Source organism: Quercus robur, chromosome 4 (assembly GCF_932294415.1).
Source record: "Quercus robur chromosome 4, dhQueRobu3.1, whole genome shotgun sequence".
In the NCBI taxonomy this organism is placed as follows: Eukaryota; Viridiplantae; Streptophyta; class Magnoliopsida; order Fagales; family Fagaceae; genus Quercus; species Quercus robur.
Genome location: NC_065537.1, coordinates 35,440,293 through 35,464,003, shown reverse-complemented (window position 1 = coordinate 35,464,003; position 23,711 = coordinate 35,440,293). Strand labels below are relative to the sequence as shown.

Genomic DNA, 23,711 nt, shown 5'->3' with positions numbered 1-23,711 from the left:
CGCTTCTGAGGATTGTTTAATCCCCTAACATTCCAAGATAAAAGCTGTAAACTCATTTAAAACTAGTAATCACCCCCGTATCTTCTGAAGAAACTCTATTCCTCCCCTTAGATGATACCCCATCATAATTAATTGAAGAAATCAAACCTTTAAGTTCCTTAAGCCCTTTCTAGCTTGGGTTCATAGTTGCTTTAGAAGTCCCAACGTTTACAACATAAATGTAGTCTTGTTCAAGGAGACGAAACAAAGCTAGACATTGATCTTCGTGTTTAACAATAGGAAAACCCACAATTCTACAGAAACTTTTCATCAGGTTACATACCCATTTCAAATTTTTCACCTCAGACCCCCGAACCTCTCCCTCATCAACTTCCTGGATCACCTCCAACTCCTTTTGTTCATTGGGATCCCATTTAGATAGAGATGAACACTCCAATAAGCCACTCTCTTCCTCCCCATGAAAAAAACCACTAGGATTAACTTCACTGTGCTTCCATTGAAGCAAAAAATGCTTAGCCCCATCCTGTAACAACTCCTCCCTATCCAAATAGCTAGATGACACTAACTCAGCATGAGGATTGCTTCATTTTTCTCCCTTTTCACCTGATACCTCTGTCGAGTTATCTCTCTCCCCAAAAACAAAAGCCCTTCCCACTAATCAGACCTAACAGAGGTGAAAAGTGGTTTTGGTTAGCACCTTGATACTAGCGATGAGGAGAAACAACAGTCCCAAGCCCCATCGATCTCGCCGGCATCCCCACACTCAAATCACTAGCCATTGGAGTCCAGTTCACATCCCCCATCCCTCAATTTGTCATCGTCTCGCCGATGGACCCAAGCTTGGAAGCCTCCGTCACACTCGCCGCTTCATCGAGGTGATCTCCCTCTATCCCGACAGTCAATGTGACCTCCGAGGCGACATGAGGAGGGTCAACGATGAGGGCAAAGGCACAGAGTTCCAATTTTGGCACTGTTGCTATCACCAGTGACTCGGAATTTCCACTCATTTTTCCCCTCAAGCTCTCGCCTATAACCCACGTACACGGAGCATCAAAACTGACTTGTGGTGGCGAAAATGGCCAAATGGTCATCAAAATCTAACTATTTAGTTAATAGACCCATTTTGAAACTATATAGTTTATTAGCAATTCGAGTCTCAAAGACTCGATTTACAAACAAATTTTTTTTTTTTTTTTAAACTTTGAGTCTCAAGCGCAGCCTCATCTCACCGGATCGGATCAGATCACAGAGGGAGAAAGAGTCAGATCAGATCAGAGAGAGGGAGACCAGATCAGAGGCCGCACGACCTGGGCAGCGCGACCTGGGTCGCGCGACCTGGGCAGCGCGACGCCGCGGCCAGGCCGCCGCAACCCAGGCCGTCGCGCGAGCCCCAGGTCTCGCGCGACCCAGGTCGCGCGACCCCCGGCCACCAGGCTCGCGCGGCCTGAGGTTCGCCGCGGCCTGGGTGGATCTGATTTTTTCTGGGTTTTTTCTTCGTCGTCTTTTTTTTTTTTTTTTTTTCCTTTTGTATCTGATTTCATTTTAGTTATATATAGGCTTATAAATCGAGTCTTTAAGACTCGATTTTTAAGCAGCCGAAATATGATGAAAATCGAGTCTTAAAGACTCGATTTTCAGATCAAAATCGAGTTTCTTATACTCGAATTGCTAATAAACTATATAGTTTCAAAACCGGTCTACTAACTAAATAGTTTAGATTTGATGGCCATTTGGCCATTTTCGCCACTTGTGGTGGGTTCTGCTTGACTAAAATACCCATACTTTTTGAAGACATTGGTGCCATGGGTTGGGCTTTATCAAGCCCACCTGTTTGCTTTATAACTTTAGGCCCACCACTTAAATCCTTGGGCCAGTTGAACTCGTTGGCACCCAGACAAGTCACGATTCATCTCCCACCCTCAGGCTTGCACACACTTAAAAGCCAAAATAGCAGGAATATATCATAGATTTTTATTATTAAAATAGCATGTGTAGAGTACTAGTGTGATGCCTCCTCCTCCCCCACCCTCATCCTCTCCACCCCCTTCCTCCACCCCACTCTCACCCTCTCCCTCAACCATCAACATCTTTTTTTCCTTTTTTACCATCCTCACATATTCCTCCTCCCTCTCCCCTATGCTTTCCTCCACAGTTTGGGTTTTTCTCATACCCTTACCCCCCCCCCCCCTCCCCCATCACTACCTTCCCCATCCCCACCACTTCAAGGGCCTAACCAAGTTTTGCCTAAACAGCCTACCCTTGTACCTGCACCTCTAGCCACACCAATTTCTCCGTCCATAGAAACGTCACAAAACATCCCTCCTAAATCTCAATCCTCTGACCATGGGAGCAGTAAGAGGTCATTTCGCATTGATGCAAAAAAATTTTCTCTCTTTTGATGGGGGGCGGTATGATTCATATGCCAGACATGAGACACATCGGGATGTTAAGAGCTCTATTTGGGTTGGATGTAGGGGCATGGAGTGGATACTTACTTGTCTTGCAGATATTCGAGATTGGGTGCCTGGTCATGTTGTACTCTATAAGAGATTCAGGGAAAATGGGAAGTTGATAAGAGTTCTGTGGGAGATCAAACAGAGCTGGTCTTTTTGTTGTTATTGCGGTATATTTTGGAGGGACTAAGAGAGGTTGTATAATGATACCAACAAGCTCCAATCGTGCTAGTTGGTCTTTGTTTCAGAAAGAGCTAAGGAATTTTTGCTTTGGTGCAAAAAGGTGTCTATGGCCGAAGTATCATTCAATAATGGTGGTGGAGGTGGTCAGTTTGCTGGTGGTGGCCAGAGTTGGAAGATTATGTCTGTTTATGGTAATCTGTAGAAGATTAGGAATTTTTAAAAAATTGGAACTAAATTGGGGCAGAACGTGATTCATGGAGATCCTATAGTAAATGTTTCAGTTATAAATGGCAGACCCACGCAAGCATTTAATTTTAAGTGGGATTTTATGTAATGGATGTCAATATAAATGCTTGTAATCTTTTGTGTAAAATTTATGATTGTTAAAAAGATATTACTATTGCCATCCTATTAAAATTTGGTTTAAATGGGAAAAAAAATGCACTCTGCACTTCTTAAAACCAAACGCAATTTCATTTAGTATAATTACTTTTTAGTAAGAGTTTCAGCATAATGCCAAACACAATTTTTAAGGAAAAAAAGAAATTTTTTTTTTTTTGGGTCAGAATACTGAAGAAGAACCCATTCTGCTCCTAAAGTAGAGTTACCAGATGCAACCTAAATCAACCAGATTATGCAGACAACTCCAATATATCAAGATTTCCAGATTATTTATTTCCTACACCAAATTGCTATACTTTCAGCAGAAGCATAAATCCCCACAGGCCTTTTGAGACTTTGCTCTAAAGGGACTATTAAGATGACTAAGCTTTCCTAGAAATAAAAATTTAGTAGGGAATTCAGGGCTATGAAATAAACTAGGAAGGCAAATAGAAAAAAAAAAAACCTCTCCAGCAGTTTTATTCAATGCCCAGTTAAAACCAGGTTGGTCATTTGCTTTCTTTGCTTTGGACCATGGTTGTGATTGAAGTTCCTCAATCCACTTCTTCATAACCAGTTTTGCTCCACTAGTAGGGCGAAGGAAAATCATGCAGCTACATATGTAAGGGCGCCCTTTTTTCCCTGGAGGTGGCAAATCATGAGAGTGATTCAGTGGTTTAACCTGGTCAGTCAAAAAGAAGAAATTATTGATGATAGTTACAATGAAATAAAATTATGTTTACATCTTGTTTAAGATGATGCAAGTTCAAGATAAATTTACATTCAAGAAGCCTCAATTTAGATCTAGTTTACTTGTTAGATCCATGGCAATGCTAGAGCCATTGAATAACTGAATTCTGAGAACATCATCATATTGACTCAGCTTAAATCCACAAATAACTTTCACTAGCACTCTTCCGCTCAACGCCTCCTCCCAGGCGCCGCGCCGAGCCCCCCCCCCTCCCCCCCCCCCCCGCGGCGATTGATTTTGAAATTCAAGGTTGAAATGTCATTTGTTTTTCAGTTTTTCTTTCTCCTCTTTTTTGAGCTAAAATATAAAATTTTGACAAAGAGACACAAAAGCAGCAGTTCAGTTGCAATTGGAAGGCATCCAAAACATCTCAAGAAATCAACATTCTGAGGCAGGCTCCAGTAGAATGGAACTTGGGTGTGTTCGCTGATGTGATGTTCTTATGTTGCAAGACAAAAACAGAATAAATAAAATTGAAAAAACATTTCAACTAGTAACTGAGAAGATCATGATTTGTCCCTCTATTTCCCAATTTACGGCCATCAAATGATAGACAAATATAAATGGTTATGAGGAAACAAACGACCAGCATATTTAGATTTTGTTACAAATTGAGTTTGTATAGAATATAATGTTTTTGGTAGCTTACATGCAACACTTGGCGCTATTTTCCGTAAATGGCACACAGCAAAGGCAAGAAGCAAAGTAGGTGTACTTACTGCTGCCATATCATCTGTGAAGTACACATCATGACTCCCTTCCAAATAAGGAAATGGATCAGCCAACCAGACCATATCAACATCATTGTACATTACATTATATCCAAGTTCCAAAATATGGAGTAGGTGACGTGGCCTTCGGGATGTAAAATTGAAGAATCCCTGTACATATGAAACCAATTAGGATTGCTTCCAAATTGCAATGAAGTCAACAAAAAAATGGAGATAAACATTTCCAAGCATTGTATACTAACTGGCAGAAAAACAAGGAAATATTCAAGCGAAATGACACTGTAGTTTATACTACCAAGGAACATCAAAAGGGCAACAAATTAGTAAAGCAAACATCTGAATTCCAAACTCCTTGTTGCACTGATGCAAACAAAAAATACAACATGATTGATGTGATAAAAAGGATTTATATGTGGTTTTTTTTTTTTTTTTTTTCATGATTTAGGCAATGACATTGGCATAACAACTTGGTCGTAGCAAGAAAAGTAGTTTTCAATTCAACAAATCAATTCAATTTTCACAAAAAGTGGTTAGGATCAATACATTACATAACTACAAATGTAGCACAAAAGCCTAAGTTTTAGAAGCACTAACAACAGCTAAGCACAACAAATGCTGCTTACAATCACAAAGACTTCAGATTGACAACTTTTAACATAAAAATACCACCTTTAAACTCACATAAAATAAGAAAATATAAAGCCAAAATACATTGTTAGTCCCTAAACTTTTAACTGATGAGCGATATAATCCCTGAAGTTCAAAGTGTGATCATTGTTAATCCCTAACAAACTTAACCTGATTGCTTTTAGTCCCTAAAAAGTTTAAGGTGATCAATTTTAGTCTCTAACAAACTTAAATTAATTGGTTTTTGTCCAACGTGTCTAACAGAGTGATGAAATGGTAATTTTTAAGAAACTAAATAAAGCAATCACATTAAAAGAACTAAATTGCTCATGGGCTTAAGTTGCAAACTAAACTATAAAATAACTTAGGTTAGGATCAATACACATATTACATAACTACACATGTAGCACAACTTGCAACAATATATAAGCAGTTTAGCACAACTTGCAATTCCAATTTACAATGACTTTAGATTGCCAACTTTTTAACTTAAAAACACAGAATTTGAACTCACATATAAAATAATAAATGCTTAAATACATTGTTGTTCCTGAAAATTTAGCCCATTAGCGATTTTAGTCTATGATGTTTAAAGTGATCACTTTTAGATGTGGCCAAACTAAAATCAACCGATATAAGTTTGTAAGGAACTAAAATCGATCACTTTTAAGTTTGTTAAAGTTTAGGAAGGTACAGTTTGGGCAAAAATAAAATATAAATGAAACCCAGATGTTAAAAAATACATACCTGAGAACCAAACTTATGGGCAGTTTGAGAATCAGGGGCAGGCGGGACGAGCACGGCGTGGCCAGGCCAAAGCTGATTAACCTTAAAAAGCGTGGCATAGTCCTCGGCAATGACAAGCACTTTGTCCTGATGCTTTTGCCTGGCAATGCTAATCAACCAGTTGTTAAGAAAAGGCAAGTAAGGGTGACTCACAGCGCAGACGATCACTGTACCGTTCTTGGCCACAAATGAAGCCGCTTGGGCCAGCGTGTAATCACGCCATTTGGATTGGGAAGAAGTGTTAGAGCTAATGGAGAAGAGGAAGTCAGGCATGCCAGCCAAGACACCGAGAATGATGAGAAGAGATAAGAGAAGAAGAGCAATTGGGGTGAAGATTGAAGACATGATGATGAAGGGTCTTGAGGAGGAGGAGCGTCGGTATAATAATGGGTTTGGACCTGAAAACGGGTTGTGAATTGGTCTTTGGTGTAAAAAAAATGCTGACATTTTTTGTGAGATTCTAGGAGAGGAATTTCTCGAGTTTGTAAAGGGATTTACTGAGAGATCTTTGAAGATCGGATCTGGGTGCTTCCCAGCCCAGGTGGCAGATCGTGAGATGACTATGAGAGTATGTTTGGATTTTGATCATTTATGCAGTATTGCAATTTTCACCCTAATAACATGCCTTAAAAAAAAGAGAAAAAAGAGACAATATATTAATAGCTTTTATATATATATATATATATAAAACTAGCCATTAACTCGTACGATGCACGGAATTGTTTTAAATCAAATGTTTACATGTTAAAGTTTGAAAGTTTCTCTAATTTTAACTATTGAAAGCTAAATCGTCTCCAATATAAGATGAAAAATGTAGTTCGAACATTTCTTATGATGAAATTGTCAAAATTTTACACACAAGAGCATTAAAAATGAGATACATACAAATATTATTAAGTAATATATTACAATAATCATAATGTGTTCGTACATTTAGTTTAATAAGTACTACAAAAGAATCAGTAAATAGAATATATACAATTGTGCTTATAGAACATTATAAAAGTCCCATTTTTTCAATTTGGCACAGGCAACTTTTCAAAAACTTTGAGGGTGAAAGGTTGGCCATTCTTCTCTTCTCATTTATGAAGAACTATCAAAGCCTACTGGCTTACATTATATATTATGAAGTAATATGTTACAATAAATAAATAATAACCAACAATAATAAAGATGCAAGTTAGAATGGCACAAAACATAACATTTAGGCTTTAGCGGCTCGGACAATTTGATCCAACCCCTACACTAGATCCAACACCCATTCCACTAAATCATATAACATTGACAATTTTGTTGCCATCTCAAATTTTGAGCAAAACTAAAACTGCATTTGATGAAGCAAAATCATAAACAATCAAATGCATATTATATAAACACAATCAAATGAAAATAGAATATAAAAAAAGGCATATTACTTGACTTGTAAACAGACCCACAATTTCTACACAATAATACAAACGCCATGAATAACAATGTTGATTCACCGAAACAATAACCACATGGGCAAACAAATCAAAACCAGTAAAACAATCACAACCGTAAAAACCCAAATATGCACAATTAACGCAACCCACAATATGTTGACAATATCTGGTAATTACAAAATAGATTGAAACCCAGACTCTTAAAACAAATGGTCAAAACACGTTCATTAAACGCAAACACAAATACAATGTAATTGCAAAATGCAATCACAAAATGTAGAAATTCTATGCAAAAACATAAAATCTCTCGGATTACAACTTGTTAGGACATATGTGATTCACTTGTTAGGAACATATGTCATTATTTTATGTAATTGGCTAATTCTTTGACAAAACACACTTTACTTGTAATTGGATAGATCTAGGATGTATTTAATACTTCAAGAAACCTTGTTTCAAGTTAAAGTGTTAAAGTCATGTAAGTCTATTCAAGATTCAAGTGCAGAAAGTACTGTTCATTAAAATTCGACAGCTAGCCATCTATCAAGCCTTGAAAAGCTGTTCTAGCCCGTGGCTTGACAGCAGCTCGACAGATAGGCATCTGTCGAGGTTTATGAAAAACAGAGTTTCAATTCTGCTTTGATTTCAATCCGTGATTGTATGTTTGAGCTATCTTTTCTCACAACCCTAGACATATAAAAGGATTATTTTAAGGGCCGTCAAAGGTGGAGCAAGTTGCATAAGTGTTGAGCAAAGTTTGTTCAAGCAAATTGTGACCGGAGACAGAATTTGCCCTAGTTCATCTTTCTTGTGAAGAAGTTGCTGTATTTGTGTACTATAGGGTTTTGTACCCAAGGAGCTTCTCGATTTTCATCGTGTGATGAATTGAAGAACTTTGCAGCCAACAACCTTCTCTAGTTGGTGATTGAAGTTGTGTACTGGGATCCGCGCAATTGGTTAGTCACGTACCGGAAGTCGTGCATTACAAGGAGAAATTGTCACTACAAAACAAGTCCAATTGGGTATTGGGATAAGGGTTCAATTGTAGGTTGGTATAAGGTACTAAGATTCGTTTACTTATAATCACTTGTTGTGATAATAGTGGATTCTCGGGAATGGTGTCCTTAAAATCACCTCGTGGGGTTTTGCCTCGGTGGTTTTCCCCATTCGTAAACAAATTACCCGTGTCAAATTTAATTTCCGTTGCGTTTAGTTATTTGGTGATTTGTTTGTGCTACCATGCTCATTGCATGTAATTAATTAATTAATAAACTTGGATAATTAATCAATAATTTATCATAAGGGGTCAATTCGTTTTTTGGTCTATCAAGTGATATCAAAGCAAGCACACTCTTATTAGGTTTTAATCTTTGCTGTGTGATCCATTAACCCCCTGTTTGTCATGAATAGATGACAGCCTCTCATTATACCTCCTTTATTTGATAGCACTAACTATGCATACTAGAAAGTACAAATGAGAGCTTTCTTATAGTCTCTAGATGAGAAGGTGTGGCAAGTTGTTGAAATAGGCTGGACTAAGCTAAAGGAAGCGCCAGCTGATTGGGATGATGCCAAGATCAAGGCGGCAAACTTCAACAGCAGGGTATTGAATGCCTTATTCAGTGCGATCACTAATGAGGAGTTCAAGAAGATATCCTCCACTGAAACTGCTAAGGAAGCATGGACCATTCTCCAGACAACCTATGAGGGAACCAAAGCTGTCAAGGATTCAAAGTTTCAAAGGCTCACTACAAACTTTGAAGAGATTAAGATAGAGGAGGATGAGTCGTTTAATGAGTTCTATGCCAAGTTCAAGGATATAGTGAACTAAGCCTTCAACCTTGGGGAAACCATTCCTGAACCCAAGATTGTGAGAAAAGTGCTCAGATCTATACCTGAGAGATTTCATGCCAAAATTACCACAATAGAAGAATCAAAGGACATTGACAAAATTCCTTTGACAGAGCTGGTTGGTAATCTGCAGATCAATGAGTTAGGTTTAACAAGAATTGGTAAATCGAGTAAGAGCAGGAACATAGCATTGAAGGCCAAGAGCAGTGATACTGATGAGTCTTTAGACGATGAAGATTCTAAGATGTAGTCCTACATCACCAAGCAATTCAAGAAGTTTATGAAGAATGCAAATGGAAGGGGCTTTGACAAGGACCATAGGCAATCCAGTTCTTCTCAATTCAAGAGTCAAGACAAAGGGAATAAGGATGCTAGGGATGGTGGCCAGTACACTGTTTCCTCAGGACCAAAGTGCTTCGGGTGTCAAGGCTTTGGACATATGAAATAGGAGTGCCCCACATATCTCAAGACCATTGGGAAAAGCAAGGCACTTGCTGCTACATTGAGTGACATTGAGCCTGAGGATGATTCCAATAATGAGGATGACGGAATCCTGAATACCTTCACTGCCACTATCAATCCTAGTGAGGGGATTTTTGAAGATGTGAATGAAGAAGAGGAATTGGTGGAGTACAAGTTTGAGAAGATGGATGAATAAGATGACATCCATATAGCCTATGCAAAGTTATACAAGGTCTTAGAGAAGCATGAGAAGATGTATAGGTTGACTACCAAGAAGCTTAGTGATGTAAAGCTGGAACGAGAAGAGCTTTCCACAAAGTTTGATGAAGCCAATCAGACTATTGGAGCACTGAGGTTTAAGAACAACTTCTTGGCTAAGAAGACTAAGAAGCTTGAAGCAGAACTATTCCAAGTCAAAACTCAATTGGAGAGGACTTCAAGTGATGAGATGCTCAGTCTTCAGAAATCTGCTTCTGATCGAACCGGTTTAGGGTATGATTTCTTTTCTCCTAGTATTGCTTTTACTAGTACTACTGTTTTTGTTCCTCCTGCTAATAATATTGAAACTGAGAAGAATGTTGTTAAAAATGATTTAGCTAGTGAGAACATAGATAAAGGTAAATTTATCTTAGGAACACCCCCTAAGCAGGATAAGAAAGAAGCTAAAAACCCTAGGGCTAAGAAGGTTAACCCTCAAAAGCCTAAACAAAAGAAGCAGTATCTCTGTCATCACTGTGGAGTTGATGGTCATACTCGACCTAAGTGCTATAAGTGGCTAGCCATTCAACAGAACAACGACATGATAGCATCGGGAAACCAGAATTAATTTCCATCTTCTTTTGCTCCTCTTGGAGATTTTCTTAAAGACCTCATGTTTCTTTCGAACTTGAACGGTTTCAATTCTTCTCACTCACCACCAATTCAAGGGTTTACTTAAAGGAAAGGTTCTTCCAAGGTGTGGAAGGAAAATGGCTCCAAGTGATTATGTCATTTTTTTTTCTTTCTCCTCTTCTTGTTTTTGTTTGCATTACTTGAGTGTTTTGCTTTACTGTTTTGAGTCAGTCTAGTTTTATGCTTTCTTTGTTCAACATGTTTTTGTTTGTTTTCAGTTTTGGTTTTTTTTTTTCATATAAAAATAAAAAAATTTTGAAAAAAAATCAGAAAAATAAAAAAACAATGTGTGTTTGTGTAGATTGGTACTTGTGTATTTTAGATAGCCATTGAAATAAAGTTTTCTAAACTTTGTATCTCTTGTAGCTTAGATGGGCATCTCTATGCACAACTAAGCAAGTAAGCTTTGTGGCTCTTGTTTGTGATGAGTAATATTAAGTAATCTCTTGTACTTAATACTCGTATCACTCTTTTTTACGGGAAGGACTAGAAAATCCTAAGAGAAATGCATAAATAACCATCTTACCACTGTTGCCCGCCAATCATGAAATGACATTTGTATGCTTTGGCATAGTAAAAGTGGAATATCAAAATACTTAACATCATTGGGTATTTCTTTTCTATCTCTTATATGTTCATGCATGATATGCTTATTAAAAGAAAAATATGCAAAGAAAAATAAAAAACAAAAAGATCAAAATGCTTTATATATGATTGCAAACATGTATTTTAGGAGATGTGGGAGTTATATGATGTACTTTGAAGGTGATAGTCCTCATCAAACAGTTATGATTGTGTGTGAGTTAAAATGATTTTCTCATATCTCAAATCGTCATAACATGTATACACTTATGCAATTTTGTGATATTTTTCACACACAACACGCAATATTCTTTGCTACTTTTGATACATGTGCAGGTACAATGTGATTTGGCTATCACAATGTTTACATGTGTTAATGTATGCTCACTAAACTGTCTTGACTTGTTTTTGAAATATAAAATTGGTTAGACTTGTTTAGTGTGTGTGTGTGTGTTTTTGGGACCTACGTGCTAAATTGTTTTTGGTTGAGAGATGATTTTGAGTGTTCAAAATGCTGTTTGGATCATTAGTTGAGTTGCATGTTTGATTGCATTCATATCTATATTTTTCTCTTCTTGAAAAACTGTTTTTAAGCAATCTCAACACTTCCTCGACACCTCTTGATACCTGCCTTATCTATTGAGTTCTTTAGTTACTTTTTATCTCAATCTCAACACCTCTCGATAGCTAGGTAGATCAATCGAGAAAGTTCTTGTCCCTTTGATAGCTCCTCGATCCATCGAGCTTATTTTGCTGTGGACACCTCTAGACACCTTCTCGATAGTTGCATCTGTCAAAGCTTTTAAAGCTTGACACCTCTCTCGACACCTCTATCTATCGAGATTTACTGAACTTTTATATAAGGGTTCAGCGTGATTTGGACTTCATTTCGCTTGATCTCTCTCGATCTGTTCGTGTCTTTTCACCTCCTAATCTTCCCTCTCTCACTCTAAACTTCATCCTAAGTTGATTTTCGGCCTTAATCAAGTTTCTCATTACTTGGTAAGTGTCTAAATCCTTTATTCTTCATGCATTTCATACATTAGACCTAGGTTTTTGGGTTTTTGAAAATATTTTGTGGTTTTTCAAAATTAATGAAGTTATTGTGAAATTTTGGGTTGGTTTTTGTGAAAATGCTTTAAAATCTTCATGCATTGCATCCCATGTGCATTATAACTATATTTTCATGCATTTAGATGTGTTATATATGTTAAACTGCTTGTGTGTTGGTAGGTTTTGATTGGGCTGAGCCCATGATGCAATTATCTTTGCAGGTCACTTGCTCATGTATTTTCTTACATATTTCCTTTACACTCAATATATTTTTATATATTTGAACTGTTTTTGGGACTTTTCTGAGTGTTTCTTTCTTCCCCCTCACTCTCTAGTTTACGTTAGTGTTGTCATAGGACCGAAATATAAGTCTGCTCTATCCTGGAACCCTCTTCATTTTGGGGCATCCTTCTTCTTCTAATCCTACCCCCTCTTCTGTTTGGTTCCGTGATGAGCAAGCCCGAAAGGACTTCTCGGAGAACTTCTCTAGATGAGGTACTCATTCAAAACACCGAGTCATTTTGTCGGACTTCTCTAACACTGACCTACCTACTATCATTCACAATTGGGGTGGGAGTCACTGTGTGACGTCCCGATCACCTATCCATCCATGCTGATCTAGGAGTTTTACTCCAACATGCATGGACTTGATTCTTTAGTACCTTTCTTCATTACTCGCGTTCGAGGTTCGCGTTTGAGGTACGCGTATAGTGGTCAAATCGGATATTGTATCCGAGGTGCTCCATGTCCCGAGGGTAGAGCATCTTGACTACCCTGGTTGTGAGCGTCTGAGGATTGTGTCCAAAGACGAGATGATTTCTGCCTTTTGTGAGCGTCCCGCTGATTGGGGCGATCGACAATTTACTCCATGTTCGACCTTTGCTAAAGGTCCTAGATTAATGACATGGTTATGACTTTTGTTCTTCATCCTTTTTCTCATTATAACTCTATTACCGAGCCCCGTGCTCGATTTTTGCTTTCTTTGTTAGAGTATCTCACTATAGATTTTCCCTCACATTTCATTCTTTCCATCATAGATGTTTATAAGGATACGGCGACCCATGATAAGCTCATCTTCCCTTCAGCTATCACGAGGATCTTACCCCATTTTTCCATTCCCTTCCCTGTTTCTAACCACTTTCACGTTATGTGTGTCATTGACTATGCTACCGTTAATCAGAGCGAGGCGTAGTTTTGTTCAAGACGGTCCAGTCCGACAGCTTTTCCCACTCCTTCAGCTCCATCCACCTCTGTTCCCTCTACTTCTGTGGGAGGTGTGACTTTGGATGCGATCATGGCGCAGCTTCAGCGTATGGATGCTCGCCTTGATACACTCTCTACTAAGTTGTATCAAGTGAACACCCATGTCAGCCGTATTGCTAGACAGTAGGCTCACCTTGGTGGCTTTGTGGAGTCTCCCTCTCTTCCTCCTGTGGCACCTGAGGCATTTGAGGACGATGATGACTCTGACGACGACGATGATGATACTAATGGAGATGCTAGTTCTTCCAACTCTGATGAGATGTCTACTTGACACTCTTACCCTTTGTCACTCGTGACAAAAAGGGGAAGTAGTTTTGGTTATGAGAGTAGTCATAGTTAGGGGGAGGGTTAGCATAGGAGATTTTTGTTAGGGGGAGTGTGTACATTGAGGGATGTAGTGAGGACTTGATGTATTTTTTTTCTTTTCTTTCTATTTCAGATACATCATATCTTGTATATTGTGGTCTTGTGACCGTTTTGACATACATTGTACTTATATTCCTTTTATATTGATATATGTTTTTCTTTTCACCTACTCTTACCATATTTTGTTTCTTTTCTTTCTTTATACACATGTTTCTTATATCTTGTATGCAATTTATTATTTCTGTTTCACACTAAGATGCCTTGATGAGTTTTGTTTAAAGTGTTTCAGAAATACAGGTTGTCAAAGTCTTTCTTGTCATAAACTCACTTCTTGCAAAGTTTTTCAAGAGTTTGTGTTAAGATAGATTTTATTGTATTCAACAAGTGAATATGAGTTGAGTGATTTATGACTTCTCTCATATGTTCATTTATTTGTTGTGGTTTTGTCATGGATTGCCAAAGGGGGAGATTGTTAGGACATATGTGATTTACTTGTTAGAAACACATGTCACTATTTTATGTAATTGGCTAATCCTTTGACAAAACACACTTTACTTGTAATTGGGTAGATCCAGGATGTGTTTAATACTTCAAGAAACCTTGTTTCAAGTTAAAATGTTAAAGCCATGCAAGTCTGTTCAAGATTCAAGTGCAGAAAGTGTTGTTCATTAAAGCTCGACAACTAGCCATCTATTGAGCCTTGAAGAGCTGTTCTAGCCTGTGGCTCGATAGCAGCTTGACAGATAGGCATCTATCGAGGTTTATGAAAAACAGAGTTTCAGTTCTGTTTTGACTCCAATCTGTGATTGTATGTTTAAGCTTTCTTTTCTCACAACCCTAGACATTTAAAAGGATTAGTTTAAGGGCCGTCAAAGGTGGAGCAAGTTGCACAAGTGTTGAGCAAAGTTTGTTCAAGCAAATTGTGACTGGAGACAAAATTTGCCCTCGTTCATCTTTCTTGTGAAGAAGCTACTGTGTTTGTGCACCATAGGGTTTTGTAACCAAGGAGCTTCTCGATCTTCATCGTGTGATGAATTGAAGAACTTTGCAGCCAACAGCCTTCTCTAGTTGGTGATTGAAGTCGAGTACTGGGATCCGCGCAATTGGTTAGTCACGTACTGGGAGCTGTGCATTACAAGGAGAGATTGTCACTACAGAACAAGTCCAATTGGGTATTAAGGTAAGGGTTCAACTGTAGGTTAGTATAAGGTACTAGGATTCCTTTACTTGTAATCGCTTGTTGTGATAATAGTGGATTCTCGGGAGTTGTGACCTTAAAATCACCTAGTGGGGTTTTTTCTCGGTGGTTTTCTCCATTCGTAAACAAATCACCCGTATCAAATTTAATTTCCGCTGCGTTTAGTTGTTTGATGATTTGTTTGTGTTACCACGCTCATTGCATGTAATTGATTAATTAATAAACTTGGCTAATTAATCAATTAATATATCACAAGAGGTCAATTCGTTTTTTGGCCTATCACAACTTGGTAGACCCATTGCAAAGTTCTCTTCATAAATTAAGATATAATAATAATTGCAAAGGACAAAAACCTCTTTCTACGCTTGCACCCCTTGGCTTTGCTTAATGATCTTAAAAAAGTTAGTCTAGTAAGAGTGAATTAGAGAGAATCAAAATTTGCTTCAAAGATTAAAATATGACTCAATAACTTGAATTAAAACACTAAGATGAAAAATGGCGTTAAAACCCAAAACTTTCCCCGTATAGAGAGAAAGTTTGTCATATAGAGATAGGGGGTGAAAAATGAACTGAAGTTGTTGTTGTTTTCTTTTTCTTTTTTTCTTTTTCTTTTCCTAAAGAAATATAACATGAAATGTATCAGTAACTGTGCAAAATTAATAACTACCTAGTGGAACAATGCAATTGAACACCAATAGTTGCAAAAATAGTTCTGAAACAGTTTGCTTGAACAGACACATTTTTTGTGCATTTTTAAACGTAGACGTGGTATTAATTTATGTAGCCATGTGGCGCAATGAGGAGTGATTAACAAAAAGTCAAACGTTTCGACTATTAGTTATTACTAGCGTTTAACCCGCGCAATGCGCGGAATCATTTTACATATTAACGAACTTTGCATCCAACATAAACTTAGTTATCATACTTCTACTATATATATTCAAACTTAAATAACGTAGTATATTTAAGCATATAGTGTCCAATATCCCCTAAATTTTTTAAAAATTAGTTTCTTCAAATCACTCATGTGTGTACTTCCCTATTATGAGAGACTAAAAAAAAAGGAATCTAACTTTAAGCAATTAAAACTTACATGACAATTTCAAATAGCAAATCTGCTATTCTTAGGAACCACAATGAATCACACAGAACTAAAACTTGCAAGACAATTTCAAATACCAAATCTACCATTCCTAGGAACTATAGTGAATTAAACCATGAGATTAGAGAATTTTACAACCAAAAAGTTTAAAAGAAAAAAATGGCTACTGGTTTATGAAACAAAAAGTTAGAAAAACATTAGTCAAATAATAATGCATAATCAATAGTACATTGGAATCTCAAATTCTAAAACCAAACCAAGATATAACCCTTAAAAGAGACATTGAATCCAACTTTTCAATCACAAAAGAAAAAAGAAAAAGCGGTAGTGCATAATAAAGCCACAATATATAAACAAAATAGAATTCCACCTGCAACAAATAAAATGCATAATCAATAGTACATGGGAATCTCAAATTTTAAAATGAAACCAATTCATAAATCGTAACCCATAAAAACAACATTGAATCTTAATCTTGACCCTAAATTTCAATTGCAAAACAAAAAAAGAAAAAGAAAAAGAAAAAGCTCACAATCCCGAAAAGTTGCAATGATACAGAGAAAATTTGTTAACAACCCTTGTAGTGATAAACAAAACAGATATATTAGATTATACACACACCCAAGTTATGGAATTCATGAAACTTTTCACCCATTATTATGTAATCATCTATTCATAAATGGATTTCTTTTATGTCCACGTCCAATTAATTACATGACCCAGCCAACAGCAAGAATTATTTCTAATAGTACTAAATAGACAATCACTTTTAAGTAAATGCATTAACACCACTCACAATTTTACATGAAATTTATATCAATACCTGTAAGCTCCTTTAGCAAAACTTGACATTTATCAAAATTCATCATCTACCATTATAAATTGATGCAAGAAGGTCACTCCTAAAAATAAATGATTTTTTAAAAATCATAACATAATGAAAATGATAGATGTAAAAGTCTATAGAATAACACATAGGAATGTAATGAAAACAACAATACGAACTGTGAATCAAATTTTAAAGTAAATGTACATATGGTTTATCATATTTGTGGTTTTCTTACTAAGTCTTAGTGATACCCATTGAGAAGGTTCAAACAGGGCAAAAAAATTTTAAAAAAAATTAAAAAAAAAACCTTTTACAAACCTTTTCTTTTAAAGATATATAGATAATAGGTCATACAATACTAATTGATTTGTGGTAAATTATGATGAAATAAGCTTCAAGGCCCCTATATTTATAATTCACTTAAGTCAGAAAGTAAATTCCCAAAGTCATAATCTATTAATTTTAAAGACAACCACACAAAATACATGTAAACGCTAATAGTTCTATACAAACAAAATTAAAACTTAAAGAAATAAAAATTGAAAGAAGAAGAAGAATGAGAAATATTAAAAGAAATTCTTACCCCAAAATTCTCAACCACAAGTTCATGTTGTCTTTCCTAGCATGCCTCTTACTTTTGCACATCCTTTACAAAACTCACTCTAACTTGAAACACCTAAGCAATCCCAACCAAAATGAAAATATCACCCATTGAAAAGCCATAAAAGAGTCAAACTTTACACATATAAATAGACTTTACACACATACACATATACATGGAGAAAGACAGAGACCTTGCAGGTAGTGTAGATATCAATGGCTTGAACTGAAAATTGAAAGGGGCTATACAAAGGTTTGAAATAGGTGGACAACCTAGGTGCTTTGGTTGGGATATTGAACAGTATTCTACAGTGGGAAGAATCAGCAAAAAAACATCAAGGTATAAGACTCATCATATTCTAATAATTATGAAAATCCTTGTAGTAAACAAAACAAATGTCATGTTGTATTGGCACGAAAAAAAAATCCAAACGAAAATAGAGGACTTTCATAAAATAAACATAAAAAATTTTACCAAGCTTTTTTTTTTTTTTTTTGACTTCACTCAGACAATTGTCGAGCACATCGGGTGATGCTATGATAGGGTTGGCCTATCTTCAAAATTTTTTTGTCTCAATGAGTCTTATGTAAAGGTCTAGAATTTTGAAGAAAGGACACCATGCAATTCAGCTTGATCCAAAATCTACCAACTAAAAAGGGCAACTAATGATATAAACTATACAATATTTTTAAATAACAAATCACAACATAGATAGGAACATAAAAATTCAATGCGTCCAATAATTTGACTTATCTAAACCCTCTACATCTAAACCCATCAATCTATGAATTCAATTATAATTCACCCATGATCCAATTCTACGCATCACGTATGAAAATAATAATAATAGCAAAGTCATGTAAATCCAGAACCAATAACCAAAAATTAAAGAAAGAATCTTCCACCTCTAGAGGAAGAAGCCCAAGTTTGAAAACCCACTAAAGTGTTCGACTTCTACCACAATAAGATATAAAGCAGAAGAAACCATAGCCCCTAAAGTAAATACAATTAATTTTTTTTTTTTGGAAAACCCTTTTTAAGGCTGGCAAACTAAAGGCCAATCATTCAGCCATAGCAACCCAAAACACCAAAAGTAAATAATAACAGGGTAGGTAGGTTTTCAATTGAAAGCGAATCAAAATTCTTACTCGGGTTCGGATTTTGCTCTTCAGAGAAGGTTGACTTTAGTTGTAGATTCTTTGATTTTGACGTTGGCAAGGAAACTATATATGTACATAAAAACGTTACACATACAAAACTAAGAAAGATTTGGCAGCATTACACACACAAAACAAAGTTCTAAAAGATAAAGGTTTAGGATTTTGGTTTCAATTAGTCAAAATATAATCCAAGAACCAAGATAAAATCAATTACATCCTAATCTCTTCGTTCTCTTGCAGAACACAGAGAGAAAATCGTCAAAAAAAAATCCCTTTTCATATCAAACTTTGCTTCAAGATTAGCCAAGTTTTCTCATCTATGTGAATTGTGGACCATTGCATTAATCAACCAAATTTCAGTTCACAATTTGCAAAATTTAGGGAAAAATTCATCGAAGATCATTGAATAAACTAAGAGTCATAACACATTGATAAATTTTCACCTAAATTTTGCAAATTTTGAAAGGAACCGAGAAACAATTCTCTTTTTCCTTAAAACAAAAGCAAATATCTACAAAATTTTTAATAGAAAACCCTAAAACCCAAAACAAAAATGAATAAATCTAAACCTATCCAACAAAAGAACTCAATTAAAAGCAAAATTTCATACCCAAATCTAAAAAATAGAAAAAAAATTTACCGGTGTCGGTTTCGACGATTCGGGTGGTTGATATATGGCTTAACGGTTTCTTTCTGTGCTTGCTGTTCCGATGGTCTAATTCTGGCCAGTGAATGAATAATCGCCGACCTTGGCTATTTCTCTCTTTCTCTTGGGTTTCGACGAACAACTCTATTCTCTCTCTTTCTCCGTATACGGGCAAGCCTTCCGAATGTAATTTACCCATTTAAGCAGTTAGTGTTGTGTTTATACTCAGAGACCATCAAATTGTTTTAATGCTGTGATAGGAGCCTCTCCAAACGATGTACCATACGATTTTTTAAAGATTAAATTGTATACGTGTCTGAATTTTAGATAGGCATTTTTCCTATATGGCAGTACCTCTTTAATTGTAGGAATTAACTTTCTCTCAGCTTCCGCTATTATATATAGTATATGATATAGAAATAGATAACTTTTTCAAAAGATGTAATAATATTATGATACATATTTAAATAATAAGCAATTAAAAATAATATTATTTCTCATGTTCAAACCCATGCAATAATTAAAAAAAAAAAAAAAACTAAATAAGAATTGCTGTATTTTTTTAAAAAATGACAAAAGCCACAAAACCAAATACAAACCCACTTTTGAGAAAGCCAAGAACTGTTTGAAGAACATGATCAATTAGGACATATGTCATGTGAAGAAACTTTCACTTGTCAAACTATTGAATTCCATTAAGTAAGCAGAAACTATCATATTGTTATGAAAAGATAGAAGTGTCATGGCTCTCAATAAATTAAGATGCAATCTTACCTATCAAAATAAATAAATCAAGATGCAATCTTTGTAACATTAAATAAGGGAAGGGTCTTCATTGCCTAATCAAATTAAGATGCAATCTTTGTAACATCAAAAGTGGAAAGGGTCTTCACTGCCCAATCTATAATACAGATATGATTTTCTCATCAATATTTTATAGTCATGAAATGAATTGAAACCACAAAAACCTCAGTATGTAGTAAATATACCCATAAAGTGAGCCTTAAACCAAAACAGAAAGCCTTTTGGACCCTTAAAGTTAGCAATAAATAAATAAGAATTAAAATTATTGTAATGCAAGAATGAATTAATGATATAAGAATTTAAAACATTAGCATATTTTTAGTGTATGTTGGTTTTTGGACCCCTTAAAACACAATTGAATAAACCTAGGTAATTAGCCAAGTAGTTACTTAGTCCAAATTAACAAATCTAGGTTATCACAATCACAAAGATCATATTATGCAAAGCAGCAGAAAAATAAAAACACAAAGATATGATCACCCAGGAAACCAAACTGGTAAAATCCTGGGGAGGATTTAACCTAGCTATCCTTAAGGTAAACTTGAATCCACTATCTTGATAGAATCGAAGTTCATACAATAAGACTTACAAGTCCCCACGCTCGACTTCTTATTGCTACCCACCAGTAGAACTTACTGACACGACCACGTGCAAGCTCCGAATCCACGGACTCCTTCTTTCTTGGATTCACCACCAGATACAAGCACACCCGTTTGTGTTTCTTTAAGCTTCAATGGCAGTAACTGAGTTGATCATCAAGGTGTAGATAAAATCTCCTCCTTGGAAACCCTAAGTTTGTATAAAGGAAAGCTCCTCTAAATCTCACAAGAGATTTACACAAATAGCAATATGAGCAACACGAAAACGTGACTAGGGTTTGCCTTTTATACTTAGGACAAATTAGAAAACCCTAAACGTTTTAAACAACTAGGGCTGAGTTAGAAATCTGCAGAAAAACGCATTCTGCTCGAAATTCGATCGATTGAGCCTAAGCTTCGATCGATCGAGCCAGGTCGAAATGCATAGTAACTTCTGCATTAGCTCGATTCCAACTTTACATAAAAGATACAACTTTGAGCAAGACTAAAACATTTCTAAACACATTGTTTTGATCATGGTTTGCCAACGATACACATTAGAGTTCTAAATACATAAATACCTAAATCTTTAGAACCTAACAGTGTACTTCTAAATACATGTGACCAAATCTAATTCACCTTATTCAACCCCAAGGAAAATAAAAGTACAATAGTTTTGCAATTTATTTTTTGTTGTTTGATAGTTCCAGGTATCTGTTTTTAGAAAGGTATATGTTTTAAACAACGCTTGTCTAGAATTCATGGTAACTGGCCTACTATTAAAAACGACATATTCCCCTTTACCTTAATTTATTCAAAACTTGATTTTTAATTTGAATAAAATCTTGTCAATAAAAGAACTACAACTACAAATAATTAATGTTTTCAAGAAAATCTGCCAAGCATACTTTATATGTTCTACCTTTTAAATTTCCTTTTTCCCTTCTAATAATACTATGACTAACTCTCACATGTTGTAGAAAGCCAATCAATTAATTGTTAACATGCACCTACTATTAGAATGATTTGTCTAATCCTAACACAGCCAAATATAGAAAAATGGTATCAAATGCTTATCATAAAAGCAATTAGATAGATGCATTCATTATCAATTCATCAAGTTCCACAGCCATTTATATATGGTCATGTGATTGATAATGGATCATCAATATGAAGAAATCTGCATTTTAAATTGTAATCAGTCATGAATGAGTTCCAAGGAAATGTTAAAAATAGATTTTGTTTTTGGCAAATTATGGAGTGTAATTCAAGAACTTAAGGTTCTAACCTTCACAATGAGTTATAGATAAAGACAACTCCCTGTATTGTCGTCAAGAAATGGACCTACACCCAAAATTGCATTCTACAGCATGGTTTGTAATCTGGTGTTCCAACTTACAAACCCCAAAGGATTGCCAATATTTCATAGTTTCATACCAATGCCACATATTTCTTTGTTTGATTATGTTGGAATCTTAGAATTGAACAACAAATAAACCAATAAAATTAACATATATATACAAAATCCCAAAAGCAACAAAACTGTTGCAAACAAACCAAGCCAAGAAATCGATGACAGATCAAAAGGATTTTGTGAATCCAATAGAAGGCCAAAATTTATATCAATATGGGAAAAAGAAAGAATTGAATCGAAGGATTATGTACCACCTGTCTAAGAGAAATTTCATCAAACACATGGCAGGCAACCCTTTTCAAAATCCCTCAATCGTGCCATTCTTTTTCTCATCTTTCTAATTCTCTCAAACCAATTCTAAATTTTAAACCTTAATCAAAACCAATTCTAGGCTACATACCAAAATCAAAACTAAACAATTCATATCAAATTTTTTGAACATAAGAAAGTACCATTAACTGATTTGGTGTCGGTGATATTACGATGGTGGGCTGCCGACTGAAGGTGAGTGCTAGCTTGACAATGTTGGCAGCCCTCAAACTTCTCTCTCCAGGTCTCTATTTCGTCTCGACGTGCTTTAAATATGTTTTTCTTGCTTTGAGGCTTTGCTTGTAAATAGGTAAAAACTTGTATGGAGAAATTGTCACAAAGTTGTTGCAAGAAATAATGTACAAAGAGCGGGATTGAAAAGAGAAGTCATTTTTATGAGATTTTCCACCAAATAGAAAGATATTGTTTCAAAGTTGTGCACAGAAAAATAAATTTCAGAAGAGAGAGAGAGAGAGAAAGGGAGAGAGGAGTAGCGTATAGAGAGAGAGAGAGAGAGAGAGAGAGAGAGAGAGAGAGAGAGAGTAAAGTGTTAGATCTTTTTATTTTATTTTTTAAAAAATTTATGTAGTTTTTTATGGGTAGGAACATGAAATGGGTTTGTAACTCCTACCCAAACGCAAAATTCGGTAAAAAGTACATTTTTCGGAAAAAATTTGGTGACTAGCACGCATTTGAACTTATTTAGTTAGTTGGACTGTTTTTGGAACTCAAGTTTGTCAAACTCAAGTTCCAACCCAAAATCGAGTTTCCCAAACTCAATTTACTCTTGGATTCATCTGACCTAGTTTGAAAAAAAAAAAAAAAGAACCATGTGGAACTAAAGTGTAGTAAACTCGATTTCCATTTTAAAAAAAATTTACCTGCAAGGAACTCGAGTTTGCGAGACTTGAGTTCCAAGCGAGGAAAAAAAAATCTCCAACGAGTTCCACGTGATTTTTTTTTTCAATCCACATAAGATGAATCCAAGAGTAAATCGAGTTTCAAAAACTCAATTTTGAGTTGGAACTCGAGTTTAACAAACTAGAGTTCTAAAAAAAGTCCAACTAACTAAATAAGTTCAAACGCGTGCTATTTATCTAATATTTTCCTAACAAGATTCTGTTTAGCAAATTTTGCCCCTACCCAAAAGTTAGAACATTGTATATTTTTTTTAGAAGAAGAATGGTTTTTTTTTTTTTTTTTGAGAAGTAAAACGTTGTATCTAATAAATCAGAATAGTGTCTTTAAAATAATATAGGCTACTAA

At 35.7% G+C, this 23,711-nt stretch overlaps 1 protein-coding gene across 5 annotated transcripts in view; it reads right to left on the bottom strand.

The window, feature by feature from the left end:
* The window catches only part of LOC126721214 (UDP-D-xylose:L-fucose alpha-1,3-D-xylosyltransferase MGP4-like), a 28,329-nt gene extending 5,408 nt beyond the window's left edge, over positions 1 to 22,921 (bottom strand). The window contains exons 1-6 of one of the 5 annotated variants that reach the window (XM_050424260.1): positions 19,335 to 19,529; positions 18,683 to 18,757; positions 17,517 to 17,609; positions 5,874 to 6,537; positions 4,418 to 4,649; positions 3,484 to 3,659 (exon numbers count right to left, since the gene is read on the bottom strand). In XM_050424260.1, the coding sequence (XP_050280217.1) occupies positions 3,484 to 3,659; positions 4,418 to 4,649; positions 5,874 to 6,359 (894 nt within the window). In that variant the 5' untranslated portion in view covers positions 6,360 to 6,537; positions 17,517 to 17,609; positions 18,683 to 18,757; positions 19,335 to 19,529. Of the gene's footprint in view, positions 1 to 3,483; positions 3,700 to 4,417; positions 4,650 to 5,873; positions 6,538 to 17,516; positions 17,610 to 18,682; positions 18,758 to 19,334; positions 19,530 to 22,588 lie in introns of those variants that run through there. The other 4 variants (XM_050424256.1, XM_050424259.1, XM_050424258.1 and 1 more) reach the window with 4 other exon arrangements.
* Between the last annotated feature and the right edge of the window lie 790 nt (positions 22,922 to 23,711).